General features: G+C 37.1%; 2 protein-coding genes across 2 annotated transcripts; one reads left to right on the forward strand and one right to left on the reverse strand.

Annotated features, from left to right (window-relative positions):
* Positions 1-364: 364 nt before the first annotated feature.
* On the reverse strand, positions 365-6,887 carry LOC141332356 (uncharacterized). Its single transcript, XM_073837494.1, has 2 exons — positions 5,953-6,887; positions 365-1,965 (listed from the first exon to the last, which is right to left on the reverse strand). Exon 2 carries the CDS (start codon positions 1,880-1,882, stop codon positions 1,274-1,276), a length of 609 nt encoding a protein of 202 aa, XP_073693595.1. The 5' UTR covers positions 1,883-1,965; positions 5,953-6,887; the 3' UTR covers positions 365-1,273.
* A 3,523-nt stretch (positions 6,888-10,410) lies between these two features.
* On the forward strand, positions 10,411-11,736 carry LOC141332367 (E3 ubiquitin-protein ligase RNF182). Its single transcript, XM_073837506.1, has 2 exons — positions 10,411-10,868; positions 10,974-11,736. The coding sequence occupies exons 1-2, from the start codon at positions 10,457-10,459 to the stop codon at positions 11,030-11,032; spliced, it is 471 nt and encodes a 156-aa protein (XP_073693607.1). The 5' UTR covers positions 10,411-10,456; the 3' UTR covers positions 11,033-11,736.
* The last annotated feature ends 4,477 nt before the right edge of the window (positions 11,737-16,213 follow it).

A 16,213-nucleotide genomic window follows, 5' to 3' on the forward strand; every position in this document is an offset into this window, starting at 1 on the left:
ATGATAACTTGTCACATGTAGTGTGACAATAAAATGCTATCATTTGTTAAATGTTCTGTAAACAGAATGTTAAGGTTTGTGTATATACAGAAATTGACAAAAAAATATTCACTTATTCAGTCAACTAAACTGATAAATTGATGAAGTACTGTTAATCTGTAAACCTTGCCATGCAATCAAAACTGCTCATCTGTGCATCATCCACAAGAGGGACTCATTATCATTTATGAAAAAAAGCCCATCCTGGACAGTCTACTTTTTTTTTCAAACTAAACAATGCATTTTTTTCTGAAACACAGAAAGCTGCAGGCCTATATACTGTATTTTTCATATCTGCATACAAAACAACATACTGTACAAAAAGATATATAACAGAGAATATTATAAAATAGATAATAAATACAAATAATAAAATTTGTAGGACTATACAGGCACTACAATATCAACATGAAAAACAGGCTCATATTTGGAAACGTAAACCAATTGTATTTATTTTGAACCTATTACTATATAATTAGTAAAATGTTTTGCAATGAGTTGCATACATTTAAGTGTCCAAATTTTGGTAAGAGGGGCAACTGTACATTTAATGTGTAATCAAAATGACCTATTTATAATGATCTAAATGTTGTCATTTGTGACCCTGGACCACAAAACCAGTCATAAGGGTTGTTCTTTTTTTTAATTAAAATTTATACATCAGAAAGCTGAATACATTTCCATTGATGTATGGTTTGTTAGGAAAGGACAATATTTGGCTGAGATACAACTATTTGAAAATCTGGAATCTGAGGGTGCAAAAAAATCTAAATATTGAGAAAATCACCTTTAAAGTTGTCCAAATGAAGTTCTTAGCAATGCATATTTACTAATCAAACAGTATTTCCCATTCATTAACTAGAGTGTGGCGGCCGCCACAGTCTAATCTAATTTTTTCTAATTTTCTTACTGGGGGCATGCCCACGGACCCCCCTAAAGGGACTGAGGTCCACCCACCACAGTCTCAAAAAATCCTGTGGGAAACACAGTCAAAAATTAAGTTTTGATATATTTACACTATGAAATTTACAAAATATGTTCATGGAATATGATCTTTACTTAATATCCTAATGATTTTTGGCATAAAAGAAAAATCTATAGTTTTGACCCATAAAATCTTCTTTTGTCTAGTGCTACTTAAGACAGGTTTTGTGGCACAGGGTCACATTTGAAAAATGCAGGGACAAAATAAATATATTAAAATGTATCAAGATACACCCATGTCCTTAATCTCTTAATTATGAAAGAGGCTTGGCCCAAACACAACCCCAATCACACAAGTCAGCACAAACATAATCCAGAAGATGACAGCCAGAACTTGAACACACATCAGGGTCTTCTTATGTCTCCTCAGAACCTCAATCTCTCGATGTAGCACCCTAGGTTGGTTTGCCATTTCTGTGCCTTCTCCCATCTGCTCCACCCTCAGACTAACAGTGGGCAGGATTATAAATCGGGTATCCCTCTCCCCCAGAGACAACACCAACCGCTGAGTCACTGTGGCCAGCCGGGCAGACACAGACGCAGGCAGACGGAAGGCTACAGGAGGCAGCTGGGCGAGAATCCGTGAATTGCAAGGGAGAGAGTACGCATCTCCACCCTGTAGTGGGGTGGAGTGTCGGCACAGGGGACAGGAGATCGAGGGGGCGCTGTTGGGGTCTGGTGGGTGCAAAGGAGTGAGCTGGATTTTGCGGAGACACTCTGTGCAGAAGACGTGAAGGCATTCCAGCATGCGCGGGAGTTTAGAGTCCTGGTCGTACTCTTGATAGCAAACTGGACACTCCACCTCTGGAGACTCTGAAGGCACCTCAGTTTGTGCAGGTGTTGGTCGAGTCTCTGACATTATGGAGGAAACCAAGATGCCACAGAGAATATGGCTTTTAATCTTCAGTGGGGTCTTCCAGAGTCGTCCTCTTCTGAATTAACCTGATAAAAAAAATATATTTTTAATATAAGAACCACATAATAAAAGCATTTGCTAAATGTATACAGTGCCTTGCAAAAGTATTCATACCCCTTCATTTTTTTCACATTTTTTTTGTTGTTGCAGCATTATGTTAAACTGCTTTAAATTAGTTTTTCCCCACATCAATTTCCACTCCATACACCATAATAATGACAAAGCAAAAACCATATTTGCAAATTTTACAAATTTATTAAAAATAAAACACTGAAATAAGTACATTGCATAAGTATTCATACCCTTAACTCAGTACATAGTTGAAGCACCTTTACAGCCTCAAGTCTTTTTGGGTATGATGTGACAAGCTTTGCACATCTGCATTTGGCAATTATCTGCCATTCTTTGCCTCACCTTTTCACCTCTCAAGCTCTGTCAGCTTGGATGGGGGCTGGCAGACATTTTCTAGAGTCCTAGTTGTTCCAATCCATTATGGATAATGGAGGCTACATGCTTCTGTGAACCTTCAATGCAGCAGATTTTTTTTCTGAACTCTTCACTAGATCATTGCCTTAACGCAAGTCTGTCACTGAGCTCTACAGGCAGTTATCTTGACCTCAGGACTTGGTTTTTGCTCTAATATGCATTTTCAACTGTTAGACCTTTTCTGAGAGGTGTGTGCCTTTCTAAATCATACTCATTCAAATTTGCCACAGTTTAACTCCACTCGAAGTGTAGTAACATCTAGAAGCAATATGAATGCTCCTGAGCTAAATTTCGAGTGTCCCAGAAAAGGGTATGCATACTTACGCAACGGGAACTTTTCAGTTTTTATTTTTGATAAATTTGCACAAATGTTAAAAACCTATTTTTTGCTTTGCCATTATGGAGTAGGGAGTGTAGATTGATGTGGGAAAAAATAATTTAAAGTAGTTTAACATAAGGCTGCAACATAAAATGTGAAAAAAATGAAGGGGTATGAATAATTTCGCAAGGCACTGTAAATGTAAATGTTATAATACTAGCTATTCTGTTTTGGTTCATAAAGGGATAGTTCGGCCAAAAATTTAAGTTCAGTCATTAATTATTCACTCTCATGTCGTTCCAAACCAGTAAGACCTTTGTTTATCATTGAAACACAAATGAAGATATTTTTGATTAAATTTGAGAGCTGTCTGATTCTCTATAGACAGCAAGGATCCTACCACGGTCAAGGTCCAGAAAGCTACTAAGAACATTGACAAAATAGTCCATGTGACAGTTTTTGTCATGAAATTATGGTTAAACCACTGTTTTCATATAGACTATTTTGTTGATGTTCTTGGTACCTTTCTGGACCTTAAACATGGTAGGACCTTTGCTCTCTATGGAGGGTCAAAGAGCTTGCGCTTTTTTTATCAGAAATATCTTAATTTGCATTCTGAAGACGAACAAATGATTACCGGTTTGGAACGACATGAGGGTGAGTAATTAATGACAGAATTTTCATTTTTTGGTGAACTATTTCTTTAACCATTTATGATTCCAAACAGCTATAAAACATCATTATAATCCTCATGACTATAGTTCACCAATTAACATCTTCATTAAGGTGTTCACTTTAAACCATCTTCTGGACAAAATACCAGTCCATAATCCATAACACTTCCTTAAGTCCATCCCCTGTTGTCCTCTCACATGAAAACCCACTGACATATATGTTTACAAATGTTTTCGCTTGTAAAAGCTGCTTGATCTATGCATATTTCTCTCCTGATATGGACAACTCTTTCACTGGAGAAAGCAATATTGTGGATAGAGGACTTCTATTTTAGCTTGTTAAAGTTAACAGTTTGAATTAAAAATGTCTTAATGGATTTTTTACAAACACACAGCTTTTCACTTCACAACATGTTAACTGATGGACTGGAGTCATGTGGATTACTTGCGTTGTTTTATCAGCTGTTTAGACTCTCATTCTGATGGCACCCATTCACTACAGAGGCTCCATTGTTGAGCAAGTGCTGTAAAAGCAAATAACTGTTCAAGAAAAACTGCAAGTTTTAAGTCCTTAACCATTTTGGATATAAACATGCATATAAAGATGAAACACTATTTTGTATTTGCCTGATTAACCCTGCTTAATCAGGTCTCATCTAGTTTGTAAATAAGTGGAACTGACTCAGTTTCACAAGTGACTCTCGCACTTCCTGTGCATGAAATCACCAAAATATTGAGAAACTGGATCAAGGCACAACACCAAAATACAAAACAAAAACTTACTGAAAAGTCACATAGACCTCATTAAATGATTAGTAAATGTACAGTTGAAGTCAAAAGTTTACATACACCTTTCAGAATCTGCAAAATGTTAATTGTTTTACCAAAATAAGAGGGGTCATACAAAATGCATGTTATTGTACTGACCTGAATAAGATATTTCATGTTTACATATAGTTCACAAGAGAAAATAGGGTCAAATTTATAAAAATGACCCTATTCAAAAGTTTACATACTCTTGATTCTTAATAGTGTTTTGTTATCTGAATGATCCACAGCTGTTTTTTTGTTTGTTTGTTTAGTTGATATTTCTCTGTGGCATGTAGTTAATGTTCTTGTTTGTCATGAACAGTAAACAGAGGGACTCATATGCAACTATTACAGATGGTTTAAACGATCACTGATGCTTCAGAAGGAAAAACAATGCATTAAGAGCCAGAGAATGAAAACTTTTTGAATGTGAAGATCAGGGTAAATTTAACTTATTTTTGTCTTCTGGGGAACATGTATCTTCTGAAGGGCTAAATATCATAAAAAATATATTTAGGCAAAAAAAGAAAAATGTAGGCCAACATATCCTCATTCTGTTCAAAAGTTTACACCCCTGGCTTTTAATGCATCGTTTTTCCTTCTGAAGCATCAGTAAGCATTTGAACCTCCTGTAATAATTGCATATGAGTCTTTCAGTTTTCCTCAGTGTCAAAAGATGGATCTCAAAATCATACAGTCATTGTTGGAAAGGGTTCAAATACACAAATTTGTGGATTCAGGTAACAACACAGTATTAATAATCAAGTGTATGTAAACTTTTGAACAGGGTCATTTTTATAAATTCAACGATTATTTTCTTGTGGACTATATGTAAACGTCTTTTATGTGAAATATCTTATTCAGGTCAGTGCTAAATAAAAAAATAACATGCATTTTGTATGATGCCTCTCATTTTGGTAAAATAATTACCATTTTGGAGATTCTGCAAGGTATGTAAACGTTTGACTTCAACTGTATGTATGTCTACACCTGCATATAAATGAGCCACATTTGCTATGTGATTTGTTTTTCATATGGGCATTTATGAATGTGAAATTTGGTTTTAAAAAACTTTGCATTTACAGCTTTATTCACTTGGAAATAAATACGCATTTATGGTAACTGCACATACAAAAGAGGCCAAACACAGCAAGGTTAATTAGGACTGTATACTTCTAATAAACCCTGCTGTCTGTTTTCTTATTAGTGTTGCAGTTTCAATCCAACTCTCGAGTGGGCATAGTCAAAGCAACCATCACTCAAAGGAGGGGCTGCCTAGCAATGCAGGTCCCTATAGAATTAGCGACAATATCTTAGGTGTGCAAACTTGGTCTTTAGGATTTATTAAAAAGATCTCTATATGCATATTTGTTTGAATGTTATTGTCATTTGCACTAGCAACTTGCAAACATAGCTGAAATATGCTACACAACATTCAACAAAACCATTTGACATCTGGTCATGTGAGTAACACAATATCATTGTTTCAGAAAGAATGCATGTAGCTACCCTGTGAAAATCTTTCATAATAAACAATCTACATTTTAATATTTATTTAAAAACTGGTAAGGAAGTAGAAAGATCAAGTAAGTGTATATTTAGAAACTGATAACAGGGAGTTCCATATGACTGCTTATCATTGCTGGCATTTAGAGAACCAGAACTGGGTGTTCTATTCGCTCTACAGTTTATAGTGCGTGAAAAAACGATGAAAGATCACTCACCGTTCCAGTCGTGCTGTTGTTTTTCAAGGTGAGGCGGTCTGTGCCCTTTCAAATGGGTCCATTGTGGGTCAGTTTAAAGTCACACATGAAAAGTTTGGAGAAAAAAAAATGGTTGACTAAGCTCTGTCACCATTTAACACTGACTTGTTTTTGTTCTGCACGTGTATGTTTTGTACATTAACCGCTGTGTCTGTCTTTCAGTCTCTTTCCCTTCCCTGATTCCATGCTTGGTATGGCTAGGGTGGGAGCTGCTTTCACTGACATTTATTATCAAGAGATGGCTTGGTTACTAGGAGAGGGAATAGCGCAAGAGCTATTGTTGCTACAGGATGCTTTCATGGATGTGTCTCACTGTGCTGTTATTTTTATTATTATTAATTATTATTATTTAAAAACTATAATAGTATATCAGTAATCCTTAAATAATTACACTCTATAAAATTGATGCAAACCTTATGTAAACTTTAATAAACTGGTCTGGTTTGGTCTTAAATTTCACCCCAAATTTTTGTTTTTTTTTTTGTCCTTTTGACCTTCTTCAAAATATCTTTTTTCGTAGAAAAAAGTCAGTCAGTCACAGCAAGTTAGAGCATCATGAGGGTAAATAAATCATGATATTCTTTTAAACATTAAAGAACATGGTACTATCATGCCAAAATCAAAAGAGGAAAGTTTATGAGGTAAAATTAACTTCTTAATGCTGTTGAAATAAAGTTCAGGACTTATTGCGCAAAGTCAAAAGTTAACATACACTTTGCAGAATCTGCAAAATGTTAATTATTTACCAAATTAAGGTTATTTTTTGTTTAGTACTGACCTGAATAAGGTGTACACATCTTTTCTGTCTACTTTTTTTTTCTAATCCACAGCTGTTTTTTTTTTTTCTTTGTTTAGTGATAGTTGTTCATGAGTCCCTTGTTTGTCCTGAACAGTTAAACTGCCCGAAGAAAAATCCTTCAGGTCTGACCAATTCTTTTTTTTTTTTTTTTTAGCATTTTTGTGTATTTGAATTTGAGTCATTTCCAACAATGACTGTATGATTTTGAGATCCATCTTTTCACACTGAGGACAACTGAGGGACTCATATGCAAATATTACAGAAGCTTCAAATGCTCGCTGATGCTCCAGAAGGAAACACAATGCATTAAGAGCCGGGGGTTGAAAACTTTTGAACAGAATGAAGATGTGCACATTTTTCTTATTAGTACTGCCCTTTAGAAGCTACAGAAGATCCTTACATGTTTCCCAGAAGACAAAATTAATTATAATTAGCCTGATCTGATTAAAAAGTTTTCACCCATCAGTTCTTAATGCATTGTGTTTCTTTCCGAAGCATCAGTGAGGATTTGAACCTTCTGTAATAGTTGCAGATAAGCCTTTTAGTTGTCCTCAGTGTGAAAAGATGGATCTCAAAATCATATAGTCATTGTTGGAAAGGGTTCAAATCTACAAAAATGCTGAAAAACCAAAAATTTGTGGGACCTGAAGGACAGTTTAGCTGTTCAGGGCAAACAAGGGACTTATAAACAACTATCACCTAAAAAAAAAAAAAACGCACACAACACATCTGTGGATCATTCAGATAACAACAGTAGTAAGAATCAATTGTATGTAAACTTTTGCACTGGGTAATTTTTATAAATTCAGCTATTATTTTCTCTTGTGGATTATATGTTAACATCTTTTATGTGAAATATTGTATTCAGGTCAGTACTAAATAAAAAATAACATGCATTTTGTATGACCCCTCTTATTTTGGCAGATTCTGCAAGATGTATGTAAACTTTTGACTTCAACTGTAATCGTAAAAAAGACAAAACATTCCATAGCATGTACTTCTCCACAGACACATAATATCTGACACTGAAATGACAACTGTAACTTAATCCATGGAAAATTTGTGTGACCCAACCGACCGGCTTTTTGCTATTATTGCATACTGTAAGTAACTGATTAAGCTGTTTTTTCTATTTATAACTCACAAAACTGTGTAGCTGTTCACAGGTCATGTTTTGTAGTGAGTGTTTAACAGCACGTTGAACATGGCTGCCAGCGGAATCCCCAGCCAAACTTTTTTTCACTGTTGACTTTTCTCAACTTCCTTTGACCTTTTTTGTCTTGATCATGTATAATACGTCAGGACTCCTCTTACAGGATTTACTGGGGAGAAACACAAAAATGACATACTATTAGGCATTTCTACCACATTATAAGTGATATTCACGTTCCTCTTACACACACATAGATATGACAAACTCTAAACTTTGATCTGAATTCAAAAGACTCGGGTAACACAGTAAAACAAGTGTGTGCGTCCTCAAGAAGGAAGTTCCAAAAGTTACGAGGAATACTAGAGAATACGCGAAGCACTCTGAGGAAAGGACTGCCGGCTACAGCCAGTTTAGAATCAGTGCGGCACACCCAAGACCAAGTAAGGCAATGACGGGGAGGGAAAAAACAGGAGGCGAGTGCATTCTGGGAAATCTCACAGTGGGGTAGAGTGCTTTTGTTTGGATAAGGCTAATAAGGTGCAGCGCAGCTCGGGGTGTATTGTATTTCCCTTGCTGTAATCACTGTTTATTTTTATAAAACAGTTGTTTCCTCCAAACTTACAGTAGAAAACAGGACACTCAGTGTTTCATACAGGCATGGATTCCGGTAAACTAGAGACAGAAAAAAGAAAAAAAGGAAATTGTATTTAAAATACAATGTTTTTACAGGTTTACAGTACAAATGTCAAGAAAAACAAACAAAAAAAGATGACGGAATTCTGAGTTTGTAGCTGAAGTTTAAATGTCACATAAAATCTTAAACACGCCAAAATGAAACTTAAAAAAAGTAAAGTTTTCATTAATTTTACTGCTTTGTAAAAAACAATAAGGATGACATGTAGCACACAAACGTCTGCAAGTTATCTGTTAAAGATCTCTTGATCTGGAAATCATCTGCTGTGTACAAACATCTTACAGACGTCAGTGTTACATACATTCCAAAGCATAAAACATCTGATAGGACATCTGATAGGAGATGTGCTATAGACATATTACACTACAAAATAGGTCTTGCAGACGTAAATGTCAAATGTCAAATAGACATCTCCGAGATGTACGTATGCAATCAAAGTGATTTACTAGATTTACAGTACAAATGTCAAGAAAAACAAACAAAAAAGATGACAAGTTATCTGTTAAAGATCTCTTGATCTGGAAATCATCTGCTGTGTACAAACATCTTACAGACGTCAGTGTTACATACATTCCAAAGCATAAAAATCTTAAAGGAGTAGTTTACTTTCAGAACAAGAATTTACAGATAATGTACTCACCCCCTTGTCATCCAAGACGTTCATGTCTTTCTTTCTTCAGTCGTAAAGAAATAGTGTTTTTTGAGGAAAACATTTCAGGATTTCTCTCCATATAATGGACTTCTTCTATGGTGCCCCCGAGTTTGAGCTTCCAAAATGCAGCTTAAATGTAGATTCAAAGGGCTCTAAATGATCCCAGCCGAGGAAGAAGGGTCTTATCTAGAGAAACGATTGGTTATTTTCTAAAAACATTTACAACTTATATACTTTTTAAATCTCAAACGCTTGTCTTGCTGAGCTAGACAAGATGAGCATTTGAGGTTAAAAAGTATATAAATTGTATTTTTTTTTTTTTCGTTTTGCTAGAAAAAATAAATAATTTTTTTTTCCCTTGGCTGTGATCGTTTTTAGAGCCCTTTGAAGCTGCATTTTGGAAGTTCAAACTCGGGGGCATCATAGAAGTCCATTATATGGAGAGAAATCCCGAAATGTTTTACTCAAAAAACATAAATTTCCTTACGACTGAAGAAAGACATGAACATCTTGGATGATAAGGGGGTGAATACATTATCTGTGAATTTTTGTTCTGAAAGTGAACTACTCCTTTAACATCTGATAGGAGATGTGCTATAGACATATTACACTAAAAAATAGGTCTTGCAGACGTAAATGCAGACGTCTCCGAGATGTACGTGTGCTATCAAAGTGATTTACTGGATTTACCCTAATAACCATTCCTATCAGTTAAATCTATGACACCCACGCACATGTGTACACGTTCAGTTATATCTTTGATGGGAATACAAGTGTTTTAAGTCAATACTTGTCAAAATCAGTAGATGGGGAATTCCTGTTATGGTTTTCGTAATACAAACGTTTACTGTATCAATTTATGTACGAAAAGACACGTAGACCAATATGATTTAACTTCAGGCGACGTTAGGTCATGCATTTGGAGGGCAAAAAACGTGAAAGCAATGACATCTTAGTGTTTATAGACGATGACATCACTTTGTTTAGTCATGTTAGTCTGGTTGCCAGCTGAGAACGAAAGGAAGCCGAAACACCGCCTCCCTCCTACGTACTTTCATCCGCTTTCCCCAACTATATAAGATTCCTCGGCATGAATCACCGGCACTTTACTATCAACTACTTCGAGAGTTCGCAACAAGAGAGAAGCAAGCAAACAAACAGGACAACATGTTTCCAGAAACGGAGTGCGGAATCTGCTACCGAACTTACAACCTCGGTCGGCGGTGTCCTCGACAGCTGTGCTGCAAACACACGTTTTGTGAGAGCTGCTTGGTGACGCTCGGGCGGTCCGTGGGGAGCCCCCAACCCCGGATAATGTGTCCGCTGTGCCGTCACTCCACACCGCTGTCGGAGGCGACAATCCAAGAGAACCTCCCGGTAGATGAGGACATTTTTGAGCGGCTGGTATCCGCGGGAAGCGTGGAGGAATGTGAGGATGACGACGAAGACGCCGAGGAGCCCGAGGATGCGGTCATCCCACCAAAAGAGGACGTTTCATCGCCCCCAACATCGCGAAAAGGACACCTGATGAAACGCTTAAGTCGCATGTGCAAAAAATTCACCGGGGGTGCGCGGAGAAGTAAGTATTTCACCTTACTACTACTACATTCAACTAGAATGAATGGTTTAATACATGAATTGAGTCCCCAAATAACTAATTGTCATGTGTCGTTTGTGTTTTCAGATTTTATGACTGATGAAGACTTAAGGGACCTGGCAATGATGTCCTGCTACACGATGTGAACAACAAGATTTCAAGTTGTTTTTACTCTCAAGCTTCTTAAGCCAAATTATGTAAACACACATGATTTAAGGGACCAATCATTTAAGAATCATCTGTTTTGAAGAACATTTGGGTGGATGTGTCCTCTTCAGTATTTGTGGGTGTCCCTGCCCTGCCTTGAGGTTATGGATGGCACTCCACAACTGAAACCTGTGGATAACATGTGTTTTCATGCTACTAAAGCGGGGGAATGTCAATACCTGGGAATCACTGGAGGACTGTTTGCTGTTGGGCGTGACTCGTTGCCATAACAGAAATGTGGGGTTGTTCCAGAGTAACCTATAGACACAGCAACAAAAGCATGTTAAAAAACAACTTATTTTCCAATGAATCACACTGCCAAAAGATTTGTTTTAGGCCAGTATATTTGGGTGCTGTTACAAAATCACAGAGACCATACTCAACCAGTTTTTAAATTATTTGTAACTTAATGACTTTGAAGAATTTGTACGAAATGTTACTTGTTTTTATTGTAACTAAGTTTAATTGTTGAGTTTTTTTAGTGTTACATTTGTATCAAATGAAAGAGCCTAGATTATGTTTGTCTTTTAATGATCAAATTAATTTTGTATGTATTTTTAAGTATTTTACATTTTTCTATACAAAAAATATAAAATTGCTGTACACTACTATGTTTGTACCAAATAAATTTCAGCACACTGTTTTTTAACTCTTTATATGCTTATATTTAGGCAAGGGCAGAGTCTCAAATTCATACAAACTGATACAAATGTGAAATTGTGCACATGCAAAGTTTTGTGTCCTTAGTGTTGATTGCATTCAGGTGAGCCTCATCAGTGATCACCATTATGCTGATCAACGATATCAGCATTTCAGTGAGCCCACATTAGTAGGGTAATTTGCACCAGGTGTGACAAAAAGCTTTGTGTGGCACGTAAACACAAGTGCATTAGTCCTTAAAACATGTCTCTTCAATACTACCTGAGGTAAGCATTCAGGCCTTCATTTCAGTACAAGAGTTGCACTTTTGTCAGTTAACTGGATGCGTGGCCATATTGGCAATACTCGTAAACAACATTGTTTGCATGGTTTATGTACTACTGAATACTTTGTTCTGCTAATTTATGCTATCTACACCTTGGATGAAATGCACAGAAGCTGGTAAATCACATAAAGAAGGACTTAGTAAGAAGGGAAGCAATATTTTGACAAACTAAAGTTAATAGATTGTAAAGATACGTATGAGCAGTATTAAGATATTAACCTAATATTTCACCTGTCTGACAGGAATTGATAAGAACAAACACAAATGCTGTCAAGGTTCAGTTTGACCAACCACAAACACCTTTTGTTCCTGTTTTTTGCACTCTTCTCCTTGACTTGTTATAACTTTTGGAAGTCTATAGTACTCCAAATGTTTTCCCGGTCCGACCGATTAGTACAGCCCAAAACCTGAAAACAATTGACCATTTTCAGCAGCAATAATCAGCAAAATATGCGAGTTTCGTTCAGCTCAGTGGCATTGTTTTGTTCCGTGTTGCCAATATGGCCGATTGATGACGTGTCGTGAAAACATTCTATACCTTTTTCCATTTATTTGTCATTTTAAGACTGACTACTTTTTCTTTATAGATTTGCTTTGGTTGGTTTGACTCTTTCTGTTGTGGGATGCTTGCCTGATGTGTCAATAGGTAAGATGTAGTTTTTAGTCTGTCCTTATTGAGTATTTTATTGCATAAGGTGTGCAAATAAACAGGCTTTAAATTTGCTGACATATGCATTTATAAAATAACTAAATATATTCTTGATTCATTACCAATGTCTTTAGGAGACATTACGGATGATTCAAAGATCAAAACACCAGCGCTGGAAAATGTCAAAAGTGTTAACTCCTTCATTCAAAATCCAATGAAAAACGCTCTTCAAAGGAACATGGAACAATTTACCAGCAAGTATCAGCTGCCCTGGATCAACTCTGCCTCTTACAACATGAGAAATGATGGCAATGCAAAAACTCCAAGCTTCAGCCCTACTGATACAAGAGCTTCTGCAGATGTTACCTATAAAGTCCAGTCCAATGTCAGCAGCAGAAATAATCCTGTTGAATTATCAAGCGTCACATTTAATGATGGAATTGATGCCAAAAGAAGCTATGCTTTACAAACAGTCCAACAGGAACGAAATCCCTTCGACTTTAAAGTGAGCCAAATGGGCTCTAGTGATATTAATCTGGCCCTAGGGCAAGTGAGGGAAAATGGTGGAATGCACGCAGCAAATGTGTATAGATCTGGCCCATTTGGATATCAGCATACTTCTAAATCTAAATCAGAAATGTACCCAGACAGTTCACGACCATTAGGACTCAATGAACCATATTTGAGGGAAAATATTCCAACTAATTATGTGTCTAGAAGCTCAACTATGAACCACATGAGGCACAAAAGTGATGGAAACATGCTGTTTGATCATTTTCGTCACGACAATGGCCAGGATCAAAGCGTGCTAAGGAGAGTTGTACCAGCAGTTGTAAGAGCAAATCAACAAGCGAGGAAACCATTGCAACAAGCTTTTTCTGCTTGGACTGGGGACATTTCTCAAGCTTCCGATAAGAATATGAGGGATGTAGCTTTTTCCAAGGTTTTCAAACCTTCAACAATCCCAACCCCAATATCTCCTGCGTTTAAGAGGTCAAATTCAAATGGAGGTCATGGTGTTATTCCCTTAAAAAAATCTCAGATGTTTCCTTCTCAACATGATCAAGCCAAGCTGTCTAATTCTGAAAGGGCTGCCAGTGCAAAAGCAAATCAGCGAAGCAGTTTTGACCATGGAAATACAAAATCAGCCATAAACAACTACTCGTTTAAAGACATTCAGTTGACATCTACACAAAATGGCTACCAAAACAAAAGACAAAGTAGTCAAAATATTGCACCTATTCACAATGAAAAGAAGTATAATAATTTGGCTACAGGCATATCTGCATTCAAGCCTTCAGGGACCAATAATGCCGGCTCTTACTTCCTATCAGATGAAAACAGTGGCACCCAGATATCTTCACTACTCAATTGGTCAAAACAAAACACAGACTTGACTTCACAAATGCAGTTTGCAAAGAACACCAAGCTAATTTCAGAACGTAATACAAATAGTAATCTACCAAACTCAACAAATCACTCATTAATGAAGCCAAGTCAGCATAACATCCGAAACAGGACAGCTCTGAATTCCTTTGGCCAAAGTACTGTACAATTATCCGTTAAACATTATCCTGCGCCAAGTCTTGTGCCAAGTAACGCAATGAAGAGCGTCCACAGTTTTAATCCATCTGTGTTTGGCACTCAGGGCACATCTAAAAACTCAGATGCGTCTAGTAGCCAAAACCGACCGTACTATCTAACTTCTAAAAAGCCATATGCTTTTAAAGGTTTCTCATTCATCCCTAAATTCCAGACGTCTTTACAAAAAACAGATTCGCACTCTCTTCCAAACTCATCTAATGTACAATATGCCCCTGCTCGTCCACGTATCACCTTAAGTGCACTCGCTCAAAAGCCCTTGATACGTGAGAGAAACGAAAAAACACTTTTCCAGTACAAGGACATTGAGACAAGCCAAGAAAAACAACCTTATCGTGATCAGACAGATTCTTTTGATAACGGACCTCAGCGTGGATCCATCTCTTCTACGGAAGGTGTAAGTAACCCAATGTCTTTTCCACCAAAGTACCATGTTGGAGGTCAAGCTGTAAAACATCAGATGAAAACAAATGGAGCCATTGATGTAGTTCAGTCAAAAACATCTCTGAGGTGGACTTCAAATAGGCTAACTTCAGCACAGCACACTAAATCTAACCAAGACGATCTCCCAACAGTGAGATCCTCAAATGGCAGGTTTGTTGGATCCAACTCCATAAAATCTATCAACAGTCATAAGAATGCCACATCAGAGCTTATTCTTCCATTTCATAAGGCTTCTCTAATGAATAAAGGGACTGGGTATCCTCAAATAAACAATGCTGTTATCCAGCCACTTCGTAGGTATAGCTTGAAGGAACACGAAGGTCTGTTAAATCCATCATCCAAGGAAATTAATGACAGAACCACTTCTGGAATAACGCAATCAAATGTTACTAAAAATTACAGTCCCATAAAATTGAGACCGACAAGCAGTGTTGTGCTTGGTAGGCAGGTTGAAGTGGCTCAAGAAGAAAAGAGATTAGAAGAAAAATCAAACCAGCGGAACATCTATGCAATCCCAAACTCTCAATTTACAATATATAGATCTGCTGATGTTCACACCCCTGCAAAGCACACTTTCCAGTCACCTATACACAGATCTGCTATAAAACCTTCTGGCAAAGCCAACATCCTACAAGCTAATGCAGTTTCAAACTGGAGGAATGCAATGTCTCAAAATTTAGAAATGGATATCGACCTAAATGCTATCGGTGTGTCCCAGGCATCAAGACCCACAAGCAGCTTTGTAGTCACAAAGTACATTAATACATCTGATAAAGCCTCAACCAAACCAAATTCAACAAAAACTACACTAAATAATTATAAACCAGTTCGGTTTTCAGATATAGCAGGCAGCGCCTCGTTTACCAACATGAAACCACGTTCCGCTGACACCACGGCAAAGGAAGACGTGGATCTCAGAAATGATCAAATCAGCTCCAATTCAACACCAGTGTTTAAGGAAAGTTTTAAACCAGTGTTTAAAATGATCTCAAGCCTACAAAACGAAACTGATGAAAGTGCAGTGGATTTCATGAGCTTAAGTGTCCCTGAGCTTATGCCAACAGATACTATAAGCTTAACCACACAATCTCAGCTGTCATTTACAGAAGAATACACTCAACCTCAACCAACTGTCTATTCCTCGGAGGACCATACCACACCTACAACAGAGGATATTGATTTTTTTCATGAGGGAACATTAATACCCAATACCACTTTGCTGGACAAAATGACCTCAGGTTGAGATCTACCTCTTCAAGTTTTCTCCTGTATGCATTCCAATGGCAGCCGTCACTGACACCAACAGACTGCAAAGTGAGGTGTTTTTCTCTTCTGTAGGTAGATGGCGCCAGATCTGTCGTTACGGTCCTTTGCATTAAATTCAAATGCTCAGAGTTTCACAGTTTGTTGTTTCCTTCGCACTGATAGTCTTTATTTTGG

Source organism: Garra rufa, chromosome 3, assembly GCF_049309525.1.
Source record: "Garra rufa chromosome 3, GarRuf1.0, whole genome shotgun sequence".
In the NCBI taxonomy this organism is placed as follows: Eukaryota; Metazoa; Chordata; class Actinopteri; order Cypriniformes; family Cyprinidae; genus Garra; species Garra rufa.